Source organism: Grus americana, chromosome 4, assembly GCF_028858705.1.
Source record: "Grus americana isolate bGruAme1 chromosome 4, bGruAme1.mat, whole genome shotgun sequence".
Lineage (NCBI taxonomy): Eukaryota > Metazoa > Chordata > Aves > Gruiformes > Gruidae > Grus > Grus americana.
Window position 1 is genome coordinate 36,479,537 of NC_072855.1, and position 17,500 is coordinate 36,497,036.

General features: G+C 41.9%; 2 protein-coding genes across 3 annotated transcripts in view; one reads left to right on the forward strand and one right to left on the reverse strand.

Annotated features, from left to right (window-relative positions):
* The window catches only part of WWC2 (WW and C2 domain containing 2), a 105,012-nt gene extending 101,551 nt beyond the window's left edge, over positions 1–3,461 (reverse strand). The window contains exon 1 of the mRNA XM_054823622.1: positions 2,956–3,461. Coding sequence (XP_054679597.1) covers positions 2,956–3,086 — 131 coding nt within the window. The 5' untranslated portion in view covers positions 3,087–3,461. The remainder of the gene's footprint in view (positions 1–2,955) is intronic.
* The window catches only part of DCTD (dCMP deaminase), a 59,508-nt gene continuing 44,520 nt past the window's right edge, over positions 2,513–17,500 (forward strand). Inside the window, exons 1-2 of one of the 2 annotated variants that reach the window (XM_054823623.1) lie at positions 2,513–3,049; positions 4,319–4,500. In XM_054823623.1, the coding sequence (XP_054679598.1) occupies positions 4,482–4,500 (19 nt within the window). In that variant the 5' untranslated portion in view covers positions 2,513–3,049; positions 4,319–4,481. The remainder of the gene's footprint in view (positions 3,050–4,318; positions 4,501–17,500) is intronic. The other variant, XM_054823624.1, reaches the window with a different exon arrangement.

Sequence of the window (17,500 nt, forward strand, 5' to 3'; positions counted from 1 at the left end):
CTTAAAATACCCTCTCTTTTGGGCTACCAGTCTTCAAAACAAATCAATGTGGTACCCTACGTGGTTGGAGAGAGAAATCACTGTTGAATAGTGCAAAACATTAAAATCTCCTGAAGAACAGAGCAATTCAAATAGCTTCCACAACACTTCTAAAACACAACAAGCCAAGTCACTCTTGCCCTTACAAGTGTGAGGTCCTCTAATGTCAATGGGATTACTCAGATAAATGAAGTGGACAAAACTGAAAACTGAGCCCTGAGCTTGAAGCTGATGTGAGGTTTTCTTCACAGCTGTACACAAGGGTATCATTATATTAACAGACCTGCACCACATAAGCAGTAACAAATACATGTACTATCAGAACAGTCTAGAAAAATGCATAAGAAAAAGCATCGCTATGTTTAAAAAAAAAAAAAATCAAAAAACCCCCGAACAACCCCACACAGAATTTTCTAAGCAGCTTTGAAATATGGTATTTTCAAGTGTCAGCTTATTTCTAGACATGCATATTTTAAACCAGGAACAAAGAGGTTCCTAATTGTGCTCAAACACACCTGGCAACCCACAGACATATGGCTGATGTCTCATAGCACTAGTCTTCAGTATTTGTATCTTCTAAATCAAAGAGGATAAAAATTATTTCAAAACATCAAGTGTGACTTTTCTGTGTAATCATCCAGGGAATGCAGTGTAACAGCAGCAGAAGGAATACTGTTGGTAAAAACTTAACTATTCTACACTTGCTTTACCAATGAAAAATTTTAGGAGACCATGTACTATAATATTCCACAAGTACTTTATGAAAACTTTATGACCTCCATCAGAGAAAACAGTTGGGGGGGGGGGAAGAAGGCCTAAAGTATCATCAAACAAGGGAATGTGTTTTCAGTCTTTCTGTAGCATCCATTATCTTCATTTTGACAATTTAAGATAATACCTGGAAGACACAATGGCATCTAGAGCAAAGTCATCACAAGACTTTCACATATTTCTTATTCACTTTTCCAAACCAGGTAATCAATAAAAATACAGACTTTAAATATGGATATTGTAAATACAAATACTATAACCTGCACATTAAATGGACTTGTCAGTCTCTTCTGTGCAGGCAATTCAGCTTCACAGTTGAGCCATGTACACTAAAGCATGGATTCTCTCAAGCACCTACAGCAAAATCTGTTTGTTTTGCATAACTGACATTGGTTAACAATTATTTCAAACACCACTCTTTCTGAAAAAGGTCTCTACTTTCTTAGTTCTCATTACAAACTATCAAGTCTCAGGGCTTGATTTCCCTCTCACTTGTAATCAAGATATTAATGAAATAATATTTATCCTATCCCTATAGTATTACACACAAGTATTACTCACTTAGCTGTCTACTCTGTTAATGAGAGTGAAGACTCAAATTTTACCACCAAATATGAATACTCTTGAACTTTTCAGAACTACAAAAATGTGTAAAAAAAATTTTAAATTAGTATACTCATGAGGTGGTATTATAACAAGTACACACCAACGTCACTTTTTGCTTTACCTCAATCTTACAATCGTGTATTCTGCTTTGCAAACACAAATTAAAAGTCCAACACTTCAAGTCCACTGTATCTAGAGATAGTAAAAATGGAAGTTTTTATTGTCTGCGGTAAAAAAAAAAAAGAAGAAAATCACCCAAGAAAGCCAGGTGCAATAAATAACACTGTCCTATATACCTTACCACCTCTCTAATGTTTACAAGGTATTTAACATGCTTTGAAACACAAAGGAATTTAGGTATTAAGTTTTCCATTGCTGGAATTTGCTGCTATAGCAAGTAGGACAGAGAAGTAGGCCTAACACAGCATATGATGCTTGTCAAAACTTTTCCTATGCAACTTAACAGCCATCAAGCTTTGTCACAACTACCTTTTCTAATTTCACCAGAGAAATATAAACCAATGCCTTCATATATAATTCAGTGCAGCTTGTGCCATAAATTTACAATGTCTTTTAAAAGTTTTTGATAATTAGACTGCACTGTTTTCAATAGCAACATTGTGTTTTATAATACACACAAAGTTTTGGTTTTTAATTACTTTTCAGGACCACTTTGGACAAAATATACGTTTTACAATACGCATCTTGGGTGTCTGTCATCCAGCTATTAAAAACAGCCATTGAAGCCTACCCAAAGAGCTGAATCCCTCCCCAGTAGAAAGACCTGCCCTGATGACTTCTGGGCGAGAAGCCTCTGAGCTGGTTACCTCGCTCACTGAAGCGCTTTCAAAGGAGGTTTGCCGATTTACGGCGCTTAGACCTGGAAAGGGCAGCAAACACTCCGGGCTCCGGCTGGCGGGGGGCTGAGACGATTTGGGCTTGCTGAGGCCTAGCGAGCACACGAGGCCTCCTGCAGCCCCAGCTCCTTCTCTGCCAGCAGCGCAGACCTCTCCGGACGGACGGGCCGGGCCGGCCGCGGGGCAGGCGGTCCCAGGGGCTGGAGGGGGGAGGGCACGGGAGGGACAGGCGTCCGGGACGCTGCGCCGGGAGGGAGGCGGCCCCGCACCGCGGCGCCCGGGGGAGAGGGATGGCGAAGAGCCAGCGCCTCTGGTCCGGGAGAGACTCGCAAACTTCGGTACCTGTCGGGAACTCCCCAAACGCCAGGGACCCCCGTCGCCTCCGGGAAGAACTCTACAGGCTTCCCCACCCCCAATATCAACTCTCGCAGCAGGCTTGAAAACAGGTTGTACCCACGCTGATGGGAAGGAGGGCACAGCGTGCCCAGCTGCAAACTGGGTCTTCTCCTGCCCTCTTACCGCTCGCCAGTCCCGAGAGGAGCACTCTCCAGCGCCTCCCCCCCACGCCGCCCTGTCCCGTCCCTCCGCGCCGGAGCTGTCCCAGCGGCGAGGGGCCCGGCAGCGCCGGTCTGAACCCACCCCTCCGCCCCGGGCCTCGCCATCTCCCTGCCCGCGCACCCACCTGTCCCGAGGGTCGATCCAGCTGGTCTGCTTGGTGTTGTGGTCGATATAGAAGACTTTGCCGTCGTAATCCCTCGCCTCCTCCCAGCCATCGGGTAAGGGGAGCTGCCCATTCCCCGCTTTCCTAGGCATGGTCGGGTGGCGGGGGTAGCTGCTCCATAGGGACAGAAAGAAAGACGGGAAGCGGGAAAAGCCCCCACCCGAGCCGGGTGGACGGGGAAGGGGCCGGGAACGGGGACTGGAGAGGGGGGAGCACGCAGCGGGCCTCTCGCGGAAGCCTAGGAAAACCCTCCTCCGCGGCCGGGTCTCAGTCCACCATGCCTGGGCTGCCGCCTTGCCCGCGCCGCGGCAGCCCGGGTCAGGGTTGCCGGCGGAGCCCAGCTGCCGTCTGGGCGCGGGGAGCCCGGCTGAGCCCCAGGCGGCCGCGGCCGCCGCTCATTAGCATGAGATTAGCATCCATCTCATCTGCATGCACATTCCTCCCGCCGCATTCCTCAGGGTTAACCCTGCCGGCGCTGCCGCCGCCGGGCTGGGCAGGCCCGGGCCGTGAATCCGGGACGAAAAACGTCCAGCGGGGCAGCGCGCGCGTCAGGCCGGAGGACAGGGGCAGGAGGAGGGGGGGGGAAGGCGGCAAGGGGGGTGCCCCTCCTGCCTCCAAACGAGCTCTAGCCCGCGGCGCGCCGGGGCTCGGCTGGTGTGGCGGTAGGAAACAACCACCTGAGGGGAACGGCGGCCTCGCGGGCCAGACTGCCAACCACCGGTGCCCCCGCGCCTTCAGCGCTTAAGCACTCCGGCCACGTCCCCGCGACTTTTTTGGGCACCTGTGAGGGTACAGGAGCACATCTCCCCCCCCCCCCCCCCCCCCCCAGCCGCCGCCGCCACCACCACCACCACCACCACCACGGGGGAGAGCAGCGCGAAAAAGGCTGTGGCGCGGTGAGGCGAGGGAAGCGGCGCCCCGGCGTGAGGGCTGCCGGCCCAGCGACCGACCGGCGGCGCGTCCCTTTGTCTGCGAACTTGCTGCCGGCCCTGCATCAGGTGGCGCAGGAGACTTTGGCGTGGGGGATGTCCTGTCTTGGGGGGCACGGGGAATGTGTCGCGGAAAAGGGGCAGTTTTACCGCTACCTCCATGCAGTCAATCGTGACGGTGTGAGAGAGTTTCCTTTCCCTTGCGTTCAGGTCTCGCTACCCTTACTTCACATCCTTGTGAACTCTCGCTAAACTCCAGCGAGGCTCAAGGGTTCCTAGAAGGGACCTTGACATTTAAAATACCCAAGTTCAAAATTTAAATAAAAAAGGGAACCCTTCTTTAACCCTGGAAATACATAAACCTACTGCTTTTTTTTTTTTTTTCTTTTTAACAGAAGCACCGGTGGAGAATACATGCACACACCCCATTTGTGGCCTGAATTGTTCTGGCCTAAAAAGCAGGCAAGCTAAGTCGCATTAAGTATAGAAACCAGGTGTGAATTACCGTGCGTTTATCTCACGTTTGCTACAGGAGTAGAGTACTCCAGGCTGGTTACCATGGTTCAGCTGATAGAAGGTAACCTAATGAGCTCTATTAATTTGCATGTGTATCTGATTCCCAAGATTTGGCACCAGAAGTAGAGCACCTGTGGGGGAATATGACTCCTTAGTTTAGTGGCTAAGACTTCTAGGTAACCCAAGTTTTAGTCCCTGTTTCTTAGAATGTTTTATTTCTTTTCACTTCAAGTTACTGGTTTAAAATAATAAAATTTTTGTGGGAAAGGAAGTCTGGGGCCCAGAGCTGTCCTTGTTTTTTAATATGGTTATCTACTCTGTTATAGTTATCTTTAGCATTCAGCTCTATGATTTATTCTTCTGAGACAATTTACACGTACTAAGTACTGGACTTGTTCAGTGCATAACAAGTTTTTGGATTCCACTTCAGAGGCCATATAGCTGACAGGCATTCCAGTAACTAATTTAGAGATATCTAAGTTCCATTGTTTTATCTGCTTCTAAATAGAAAAAAGTACCAACAAGATATGATTTTAATTTAGCTAATTGCCAGTCTGGTAGAGCTAAGACTTTTATTATTTTAATCATTCTACTTACTTTATTCTGTAACACTATCTCTGTAAATAGCTCATATGCCTCCCCAAAATACCTGTATGTTGAGCTCCAGACTATCTTGAAGATTTTATTTTACATGTATTGCATTAAGGTAATGTGCAGTGAAGCTACACACATGAAGTAAAGCCCTGGTGGTTAACAGTGGAGAAAAACTGAGCCATTCTAACTTATGGTTATCTGTAAGAGTTCAGCCACTTAGGGAAAACAACAGAATCATTGCCTACTAAAGTGACAGACTCATTTATTTTCATTGAGAATATTTAAGTTTCAATGAGCTGCTTGGTTTATAAAGTCCAGTCTTGTTTTCCATTACTGTAAAAAAGCACTTTACATTTGTGTACTTTTAAATTGTCTACTGTAATTTTACAATCTTGTTTATAGGTGACATCCTACAGTGAGAAAGTCCATGTGGCAGTTGTGGGGCAGGATAAATTGGATTTTCTTTTCCTTTTTAAAGTTCAGTTTGAGTTATCAGTAAGACATTTTGTTATGTAAGTTGATAAAAAGCTATAGAAGATATACTTTTCTTTCTGAAACTAGCTGCCAGTTACTTATCTTTGGTATTAACAGGGAGCTTTTATAACGATACAGCCTTCTTCATCCTGAAAAAGCAGGCCTGTTATACAGCAGCACTCCTATACTCCTACTCTCTAAATAATCCACACAACAGAATGAGATTAGAAAAATCTGTAATACCAATCTGTGATACAAATCAAACCTCATTTATGTCAGTACTTCCCCTGAAGTTAATTATGACACCTGAGGTAATACCGAACTCTTGTGTCACCACCAAGGCAGTCAGAACCACATCTTTGTTTATTGGTCAGATGAGACCCACATGGATGTGGATCTGATTTACAACCATCTTTACCAGGGTAAAAATTCTCATCAGAAAAGGTCAATGTCTTCATTTGCATAAATAGATCAAAATTGCAGTTCTTAATTTTTTGAAATAAATATATTAAGTTAATTGCATAATTATCTGATTTCTATATATATGCTTGTGTGTGCATATACAGATGTACTTACACTTAAATATAATCTGTTGCATGGTAAGTGTTAGGCTCTCCCCTTCCTCCCTCCGTTTTCCATTGTTTGAGTACTTCATTGTGTTTGTATTTATAGTTAGAGTCTACAGTCCAGAATGCCAGTTTAAGGCTACTTAGGAATGACAATATTTGAAGTCAGACTGACAAAAAGTAAGGTAATATTTGTGTAAATAAATGCCAGACCTTTAATATTACCAGTGAGAACATTTAGCTTTGAAGGACTGCAGTTGTACGAAACAGAATCCAATTATCCTCTTGGTTTTTGCTCTTTTGCAGTTTGAACTGGTAGGAGATAATTTCTTCCACTATACTTTAGTATTTTTTCATATGTCTAATACAGGAAGGCAGAACAGATGTTAATAATGATTCTTTTTAGCCTAAAATATGCTATAAATTCTAACCAAAAGTAGTTTTGCAAGTATACCTCCTACATCTCAACTGATAACCTGCCTAGCATTTTGTGCTGACGCTGTCAGCTGACAGCATACCACAGATTGTTTGGCTTAATTGCATAAGACAGCATAGTTCAGAAGATGTAAGCATGCTTTATTCAAAACACAGAAGGGTGCATATGAAGCAGTTGTCCAAAAGCACGGAACAATGTAGCTATGGCATGACTTAAGTATTTATCAGTAAGTATGATAAATAAAAAGATATGCTCAACAAAAAGGAGCTAATTGTTCCTCTCTTTTTTTCTTTGTATATGCATTTTTTAACTGGTCTGTAGAAGTTCACGTTATAAGTAGTACATGGTTAAAGGAATGAGTTAAAATCATAACTATTTTGTGTCCTTTCTACTTAATGTTATCAGCTAGGAGAAAAAACGTTTAGGTGAAAATTTGAAACACAAGTGTGGAAGTGGCTGAATCCAGAAAGGGGGTCTGCAAAGGCAAATGGTTGTGCCCTGTCCCATAACAAGAAGCACACCCTACTGCAGCCTGTACTAGTCTAGTTAATCTCCTGATACTCTCTGCTTGCTTCTTTTTTCACAGTAAATCTGTTCTTGGGACTGACTGTGATCAAAAAAGGCATGTTTGTACCCTGTCCTTCCGTAACAAGAGACTCCCTTAACTTGGTGATCCACTAGAGTGACATCCCTGAAGAAATTTACAGCTGTTACAACTCTAACTTGTACTATCCACAAATGGCTCTGAATCAAAAGCCACAGCTGTCTCCCTGAAAATCTACATAGTTCAACCTCCACTGCTTTCAAACAGAATTTGGGTGCAGAATGAATTATGAAGTGTTGTGACAGAATTAATTTCTAAAAACATCTGACAAAAATGTTTGAAAATATATATTGGTTATGTTGGATTTCTTCAGACACTTAAACAGTGTTTATTGTTGTCCAAATATGGACAAATCTGACTTCCCTCACATATAGCTACTGTAGAACTCTAAAAAATAGTAGTATTTTCAGCATTATAAATATTTATTTATTTATTTAACAACAGTGAATTTTATGACAGCTATATTTTCCATTAAAAAAAAGCCACCAAAAAATAGGACTTCTTTATGCTGTGAGATTTTTAGTTTTAAAAAGGGTTTAAAAAGTGCTTGTAAAGAAAAACAGTGTACGTGCATGAGAAAGGAAAGGAGGAGGAGTGCTACTTATACTATTGTCAGCTTCTGATGCATGCATACGTTTGAGAGTAAGAGATCTTTGAATTATATTGTTTCTGGTTGAATTTATGATGAAGCTCTGCAGAAGTGATGGAGCCAGAGAACAGCTTTGATAAGGTTTATGCTCATTCAGCTTTTCTCTTTACTCCAAGCTCTTCCCACTGATATTCAATTGGACAGCTTGCTGCTAAAATAGGATGTCCTACAAAGACTTCCCAGACTATCAGTGAAAAAGACCATACCAGGTTCTGCTTCAAATTAATATAACTAGCTTCCCCCCAGCTCCGATTTTTTGCCTTATTTTTGCCTTCAGGCATGCATAGGAGAAAGTAATGACCAATTACACATTTAAAGTCCTTACAGACATAATTTTAATCCTATAAATCTGAAAATAAGTGCACAGAACAATTTTAACTGATTGTTAGTCTGATTAAAAGTTTAGGGTAGAGTGGAAATGATGTGGTAAGAGCTTTGCCTCAAACCTAACTATGGAAATGTGAGTAATGTTTTCATGGTAACATCTTCTCAGACTGACCCCAAACCACTCATTAAACTCACTTTGCATTTTATTCTGTTAACTCTGATTCATACTGCTGATATTTCTGTGGACAAAGGAAAAAGAAGACGGAGAATTTTGGTTGTTCCAAAAACCCGAGGGTCGATGAGGTCCAAATTAGCCTCTGAGGCATATTCCCACAGAATATCTTGATGCAGTCTTGGTATGTTGTCTTGATGTTACATCTTCCATAGAAACAGTCTCCCTGTAATTTTTAATATATCTCTGATACTTGTAGACATAAATTTAACTTTCCTACTTTTCATTATATCTGTGGAATTGCAGCATCTATTCAGTGGTGTCTAATGACTTTGGAGAACCACAAAAGCATGCCTGGTCAGCCAAGAAGGTTCCCAAGAGCCTGGTCTTCTCTTTTGGCTGCATGTAAGACAGAAGTAGGCCAGCAATAGAGGGTTTCTGCTCATCAGTAGGGAGGGAAGAATGAAGGAGTTTCTCAATAGCAGCTCCTTTGGTGGAGAAGAGCGATTAATTTCTTCAAGTATTTAAAATACTCCATCAAGTAGTACACAAGTACACAGGTTTACAGAGCTAATGCTTTTAACAGTCCCTCTCTACTAGTGCAAGGAGTAAGTGCTCCCACCACAGCCGCAAGAAAGGACTTAATGTACATCTGCTGTGTTGTATCTAAGGGAGCAACAGATGAAATACAAAAGGAAATGTACTAGCAACAACATCCTGAAGTACCTTTCTTTTCTGTATCATCCATGTACTTTCAGAAACACAATGCAGTAAATGAAGTAGACTGGACTAATTGACTGAGTATTTCACACCTGCATTTAAAAAAAAAAAAGATCCTCTGATAGAGAGGCTTAGGGAACCTTTCTTTTAACAAATGAAAAATCTTATTTGAAACACAAAACAGGTACAAATGTGCCAAACTATAACATGAAAAGAAAAAAAAGCTGCTTTTCTCTTTCACCCACTTTCCATCTTTTCTTTCCCCTCAAAAAAGTACAGTTTCTTTGCATGAATGCAAAATACTTTGACATCTATCCTAGCCAACAACAAAGGAACCTCAATCCTATCTTATTCTAGCTGAGGCTAAAAACCATGCTGCAAAAATAAAATCTGAACCCGTGCATTTATAGCAAAAATAGGACTAATGCATCAATACCAAGATTTCGTACTGCTAGACTGCTAGAGATGTTGCTAAATTGTATGAATCATTGCATGGTAATTTTCATTCTAGTCCAGTTATCCAAAACCCACAATCCCAATGTGTGCACTTTTTGGAGGACTGAAAAAAAAAATGAAAGAACACAGCATGATATTATTATGTCTGCTTTGCAGTGGACATAAAAAAAATGTGTTAAGTGACTTGATGGAGTAAAAAATACCTAAATGAAATAGGATAGGAATTAGAACATAGGATGCTTTCAGCTCCTGAGCTGAATCTGTTGAACTGCATTGTATCATTTTTATTATTTCAATATGTGGTCTCAGAAATACTTGGGGTAAGTTTTCTTATCGCAAGGAAAAGATTATAATTCATACAAAAATTCCTTTTATTCAGTATCTCATTTCCAGGTAAAATGTCATGTATAAAAGTTATCAATTCCATATGGTCAAGCATATGTTATGAAATACTTAGGTCCACAGATGAGACACATGACAGTATTTCAACAGCTCTCTCCTTTTAATTTCTTGGTGGAGAAACACAGCAAAAGCATAAATTGTAGTTAGCTGTACTTGTGTGTTCATAAATAAAACACACTAATAAAGAAACAACCTCCAATAGCATAAAAAGATTACACTAAACAATAATTCAAAGACAATAATTTGAAGCTAGGCAAAGTCTGCAGAATTTAAGTATTAAAACATAATCCTCAGACTATGAAATGTCAGAGCTGTTGCTGATAATCAGCTGTTCTGTAAAGGTGTGAATGTAAAGCCAAAGGATATACAGCTGATGCTTATACCAAAGGAATCACAGAATCACAGGATGGTTGAGGTTGGACGGGACCTCTGGAGGTCATCTTGTTCAACCCCCCTGGTTAAGCAGGGCCACCTAAAGCCAGTTGCCCAGGACCACATCCAGATAGTTTTTTAGTGTCTCCAAGGACAGAGATTCCACAACCTCTCGGGGCAATCTGCTCTGGTTCTTGGTCACCCTCCCAGGAAAAAAGTGTTTCCTGGTGTTCAGAGGGAACGTCTTTGTTTCATTTTGTGCCTGTTGCCCCTGGCAATGTCACTGGGCACCACTGAAAAGACCCTGGCTCCATCTTGTTTGCACCTTCCCTTTAGGTATTTACATACATTGATGAGATACTGCTGAGCCTTCTCTTCTCCAGGCTGAACAGTCCCAGCTTTCTCAGCCTTCCCTCATATGTGAGGTGCTCCAGTCCCTTAGTCATCCTTGCGGGCCTTTGTTGGACTCTCTCCAGTACGTCATGTCCATGTCCCTTGTATGGGGAAGCCCAGAATTGGACCCAGCACTCCAGGTGTGGCCTCGCCAGTGGTGAGTAGAGGGCAAGAATCACTTCCCTCGATCACCAAGGATCACCTCAGCAACACTACTAATCCAGGATGCAGCTGGCTGCCTTTGCTGCAAGGGTACTTTGCTGGCTCATGATCAGCTTTTTGTCCACCAGGACCCCCAGGTCTTTTTCTGCAAAGCTGCTTTCCAGCCAGTTGGCTTGAAATGTGTACTGGTGCATGAGGTTATTCCTCCCCAGGTGCAGGGCATCGCCGTTTCTCTTTGTTGAAGTTCATGAGATTCCCGTTTGCTGTTTCTCCACATCTTTAAAGAGCACAAAAGCATGCCATGTAATTCAAACATACCAAAACAAACTACTACACCGCAAACTGCTTCTTTAACTCTAGACCAGAGGTGCCCGTGTAAGCAAGCAGCCGGGTGTTGAGAATGAGTGCTGCTCTCCCTTTAGTCTCGCTAGACAATCTGAACAAGAGAGAAACCTCCTCAGGACTGCAGTCTCTGCAGCCTTCAGTGGTATTGTGGACGTCATCACTCACAAAAGACCTTGATTCTTCTATGGAAGCATTAATATATGTTTGTACAACTCAATATGCCACCTTTCAATAATAAAAACAAATAAAAGTGTTTGTTTATATGAAGAAGAAAAATGGTGTTTTCAAACGCTAGCTCAGAAACACTCTGATTACTTAACCATTGATACTTTTTTTCAGAACATAACAAATGTGAAAGAAGTACAATACTCTTATGTGTCAGCCTACTTCCCACTCCAGGAACTCGGAAACAATTCATTTGGGCTTTTTTTCAGATTGCAGAATTAGGCCTTTCAACCAGAGGAAATAGAGTGGAGTGTATCTTCAAAATCTAGCACAACAAGGGTTAGTTGTTCTACAGCTTCCATCTAGTTTCACCCCATATACTTAAATCAAGATTCATGGTGATTTTTGATATATCACTGGTGGGGGTGGGGGCAGGAAAGGTACTGTCACCTTCTTCTGTGGCAGGTGCTGGCTCCTGCTCTTTTCCTTGTCTTTCCCTTCCTACCTCCTTTCTTCTTGCACCTGCCCTCCCTAATGCTCTGCAGCCATCAGCTCTGATCTGCCAGGGCCAGGGCCACAGCAGAGTGAACGCTGATGGATCTGACTTACTCCACGCAGCTGGTGTGTCTCCATGCTGCGCTCCCCAGTGTGTGCTGTCATACCTGTATTAACCATGCTGCTCCCTTCTCCGGAACATCCGGAACAGCCCCCACTCCTTGGAATGGTCTTGTCTGGCTGTAGTCACCTCCATACCTGTTGCTGTGAATAGCCAGCAAAGGATCACGCTGCCAACGATGACAGCTGCTGTTCAAGTCAGTGGCTGGGGTTGCCACTCAAACCATCCCACTCCTGTGAGACAGCAAAATAGGCTCAAAGCCAAAACAGGAGTGCTCACCCCTGGATTCTGCTCAGGAGGGACTCTGAGCGGAGGTGAATATGCTGCATGTCCTTGGGTGGCCTTGAAACAACACCAATAGCCACATCAGCAGCTCCATCTGGTGAGAGCTGAAAGAAGAAGAAGCAGCAACTGGAGGTTGAGGGCCATCATCACCCCTGGAATCGATGTGCCTTCTACACTAGTTGCAGGGAAAGAGCCGTTGTCAAGTTACGCTGTGGTGGGTTGACCCTGGCTGGATGGCAGGTGCCTACCAAAGAGAAAATATAATGAAAGGCTCGTGGGTCAAGATAAGGGCACTCACCAATTACCATCACGGGTAAAACGAACTCAACTTGGGAAAATGAATTTAATTTATTACCAATCAAATCAGAGTAGGGTAATGAGATCTAAACCCAAATCTTAGAACACCTTCCCCCAACCCCTCCCTTCTTCCTGGGCTCAACTTCATGTTTCAGAAAAAAAATCTCAAAAAGAACATAAAAAAAAAGCTCAAAAGCACATATATGCACATTTTGTGTCCATAACACCACATGAAAGATTTATGGTTTTCTGTATGTATCTTTAAGAGATTTTTTGATGTTATCAACGTCAATGAAGAGAAGCTGAAAATAGAAAAAAACTTTGCTGTAGTGAACCTCCTCCTGCCCTTTATCCTGTAAGGCAAGAAAGAAAAAGTAGTGTATACTGCCTTTTAATGCAGTGGAGGCCTTTCGCCACTCATGTTGTTTAATCTCCCTTCTCAGTATTCCACATCTGTGGAATACACTTCTCCAGCAATCTCATTTTAATAACATATTCTAATCCATTAAACTCACTCTGGTGAGCTTGCAGTGAACCATGACATTTCCAAATCAAGGTAAAATCAAAGGCCTTAAACCAGACTTGCAGAGCAAAAATTCTCTTTCATATCCCTTCACTTTATTTACAGAGGATTCATATGTTCAAATACACCAAATCATCATGACAGAATTATTAAGATGTCTTGTCATGTCATAGTTTTTGAAACAATGTCCAATGCTGAACTAAAGGACCTGCAGAAAACTAAGAAGCAGCAAAAACCCCCAAAGCCAAACAATGGATGAAAGACAATCTGTAATGAGCATGTCAAAACTTTATGTTTTCTCTGCTGCTTTACTTGACAGTTGATAACTTTTGCAGCACCAAGTGAAGTCCTGTTAGTCCAATGATTTAAAGTCTTCACATGATCCCCTATTCCAAATGCTATCTAGCCGAGTACAGGGCAAACAGTGTCAGTTAGGGGGTATGACAGGGCTTCTTCACCTCTGCAAAGCCTTGCTTTTCCTCACCAGCACGGGGATATAATCTACATGGACTGTTACACACAATTTCTGAGATGTGAGATTGTCTCAATGTGTAGCTAGGCTTATTTGTATTTTTAATCTGTGTACCTGTATAAGCAAATTGTTCTGGCACAAGTCACAGGAGCAGACTTTCCTGAAAGCAAGCTCATAGCAGGTAGGAAGAAAACTACATTACTAAAGTAAGCAAGGATAATGGAATACCTAACCAGATAGAAAAAATAATTGTTGGGGTTGCCTTCAAATGATTGCAGGAAACCCAAAGACCTGAATGTTAGTAACTGTTGAATTTTTATTTGAAGCGAGTCAAGCAGGTGATTTTTGCATCCTCTTCAAATATTGGATTTTAATTTTAGTGCTCTATACATAGCAGAATTAAGCATAGCTGTAGAAAAGAGGTAAACGTTTCCATGTCAGAATTCTTCACTCTTGTATTTTATCAGATGTGTTTATATCTCATCTTGCACAAGTGGAAATGACTATTTCTATTTTGCAAATGTACATAATATGATCAAATCACTTCTTTATCTCCTCTTTGGTAAGTTTTCACTATAGAGCTCACTTTCCAGTCCCTTAATCACTTTAATTTCTCTTCTCTGACTCCGCTCCAGTTAAAGGAGGTCTCTCTTCAGTTTGAAATAGCAGAAATAGAACTAACTCCCCAGCCATAGTCACGCTAATGCCAAGTATAGGGATATGTGGCATCTATCCACTTCTACTATAGTTTCCACAGTTTTTTGGCCATAAATTGGATTATCTCCTTCTGCCACAGCACCTCACTGGGACTTGTGTCCAAGGATTGCTACTGTGACCTAAGCTGTTCTTCTGTGACAGGGGTTCCCAGGACTAAGGCCACCGTCCTCTAAAGCATTTTATTAATGCTTAATGTGCCTATTCCCCAGCTACAAGATGGAAGTATTTCTTAAGGATGTCTGCTTTTTTTTTTTCCCCCCCATTATTTCTAATTCTGTTGTTACCATCCGTGAATGGACCAGTACCACTGGTGATATCAGAATGTGAAAAGCTAAACTACACAAAGTCAAAATACAGGACTGAAGGTAGACCTGTCTTTTTGAACTCTGATGCCATCAAAATTAATCTATGGGAGTTGACATACATTTTAAGGTTTTCCAAACAAGGATTTATGTATACATTTATTTTACCAGAATCCATTTTGATTTAATTAATGTAGCATAATGTTAATACTATCCATTAATCTTAAAATCCATAAACGTTCTCCAGAAAGGCCATGCAGTTTCCTATAATTTTTAAAAAACAAGGGCTAATAGATATGGTAGCAACAAATATGTCATTCAGGACCTTACTTCAGCACTACTGCTCTTGCTTTACGTCATGGTACTTTATTTCACAATGTGTAATTTTAGACTAACTACAAAATAATTTGGACTATCTGTTTATTAGCCTGGAATTGTTTTGTAAAGATATAATAATTATGCTTTTATAAGGTAAGTTTGCAACCCAAGAAAATATTCAGAAAACCCTGGGCTTAGAGAAATTCAGTAATCTTGAGTTTCTTCTGCTAAAGACCCATTTGACATTTTAACAAGTCGCCTGAACACTTTTCATTTCCCATCTATTCCTAGATGGCCCTTCCTGTCCCCAGCCCTGAACCCTGCCCCCTTTCCAAAAAATCTCAGTCATCTTTTCTTCAGGGACAGCTTGACAAATTGGTGCAGTGATAAAGGTTTATCACTCCTGCTGCTGCTCTGACTCTGCCCATCTGCCTGGAAGAGCTATAGTAAGAGCACAGAAATGGACATAACCCCTTCCTGTAGCATATCATCTTTGGACATTTTCCTGCCATATGAAATTGCGATTTATGGCTCAAATTAATGAACACATACTACTGCCTCCCCCAGGGGTGTTTGAGAGGGACCTTTTGGAGCCACTGGTCTGTGACATCCGAAAGCAGCAGAGCCCTTTGGTTTCTGTAGGAGCAACACCTGGACCTTTCCTTCCTGCTGGGAGCACTAGGAACAGCACGAGGTATTTTTTTCTCCTGGACACGGGCAGCTTCTGCCTTGGCAGCCAGGCTGCATTGCTTCACTGAGCGGGCCTGGCTGATTGCATCCTCATCCTCCCACCATCAGCACAGCTTTAAGTAGAGAGGATGCTGGCATGCCTCTCAGCAAAGCAGATTGATAGGACTTTTCTTATTGCTCAAGGTTTCATGTTTTCTACAGCCACAGGCAGACATTACAACAGGTATTAAGCGTATCAAGATCTACTTTCAAACTTCTTTTCAAACAACTAGCTTAGGCACTTGAGAAATACTGGTTACCATCTGATAATTTTGAAATAATAATAATATGACTCTGGAAGGCTCTAAAAGCAAGTTTATATCTAAAATGTGTGTAGAAAGGGGATGAATCAGAACCAATTATGTTAATACATTAATTATTATACTCGTATCAATAAATCAACATGTTCATATTATTATACCTGGGTTTATATTATTAAATCCAGAGAGGAAACAAGTGTCGCAAACAGGTGAACAAAATGTTTCTCCTGGCAGGATGAAAGTATGCAAACCTAAAGATCCACAGTGTTTCAGAAGGCTGGAGGCACTTTCAGAATTCAGTCTTTCTAACTGCCTCTGCGTAAAAGTTTAAAATCTGTTTGCATGCTTAGGTTTTAAGATAACATGTAGATAACAGGTCACTTATGTGCAGGTACAGTAGAGCGTTTGGAAGAGCTGAACCTTGTAAATTAGCAGAAGCTTGGAAGCTTAGCGAAATACAACTTTAAGTTAAATAGCAAAAGTAATGGTATGTGTATATATGTATAATTTGACAATACATTAGGTTTTGCTGTTCTCTGGTAAGAATGATACCTTTAATCTCTTGCTGCATCTGAACATTTATTTGACAAACATAACTACGATTTTTTTCATCAATATTACAAAAATTGTGCCTGAAATAAAAATATTGTTGTCATGGGACAAAACTTTAGATAATATATGCAGAAGTTACAGTAGCATCCAGGAGTTCATATTTTGTAGCCGTTTTCATTAGGGAGAACCTTTATTAACAGTTAGCATTTTTTCCCTCAGCAAAGCGCTTTCAAAACATTTGCTAATTAAAACCTTTATATCTTTTAGACAGTAAAAGTGCCTTTTCCAACCTGCAACAGCTATGTAACTTATTTTATTAGTGGTTTAGTAATAAAGTCAGATAAACCTTTGATTTAATAATTAGCATTTATAGACTGCTTTCTGCCTTAAAAGCACTTTGCAAACATTAACTAATTAATTCTTGCAACTCCCCTGTAATTTGGGGAAGCAAGTATATTCATACGCGTTTGCCTATGGTTTAGGGAAGAAAATATTATCTCAGGCATTTTATGAAACAGAGAATTAAGACATATAAATTAAGTTATTCACTTCCAGAAAGATGGAAACCTGGTCAGAGTAGGAACTGAAACTGTATTATTCTCCTCATCCTCTTTTGTACTCCAGTCACTCAGCTCTTTCACTGATTTTCTCTGGAGGTGTCCAGCCAGGTCTGCCAAAGCAAAGCAAAGCTTTGGATGCTAAGCAGGTCCCTCTGTCTTCTCTTTCCCCGTCGTCTGAGGCCACTCGCTCATGGTAGCTGCGTACCTCAGGAAGACGTGCGGCAGTTCACACGACAGGTTTGCCCCTACATGCTGTCCACGGGCGCGTGGCCATCGGATAAGGAGGGGGCCGCAGCAAGGGGTTGCTTCCCGCCCCTGCACCACGTACAGGCAGTCACATCCAACAAAGCAGGCGTGTGGGACCAGGAGCAGGGAACAGGTGACGTGCAGGAGGCTCAGCAGCAGGGTTACTTAGTAGGTCTCTCCCAGGGATGCTCCTCTGCTCTCTGACCTCGCTACAGGACTCTGCTCACTCTGGTTTACCTGGTGTTAACTCTCCCTGGCCATCACCACAATACGAAGACAAAATTAAAAAAAGCAGTATTCTCCTGCTGATGGCTTGCTTTATTTCTGCCTTGAGTACAACTTGCTAT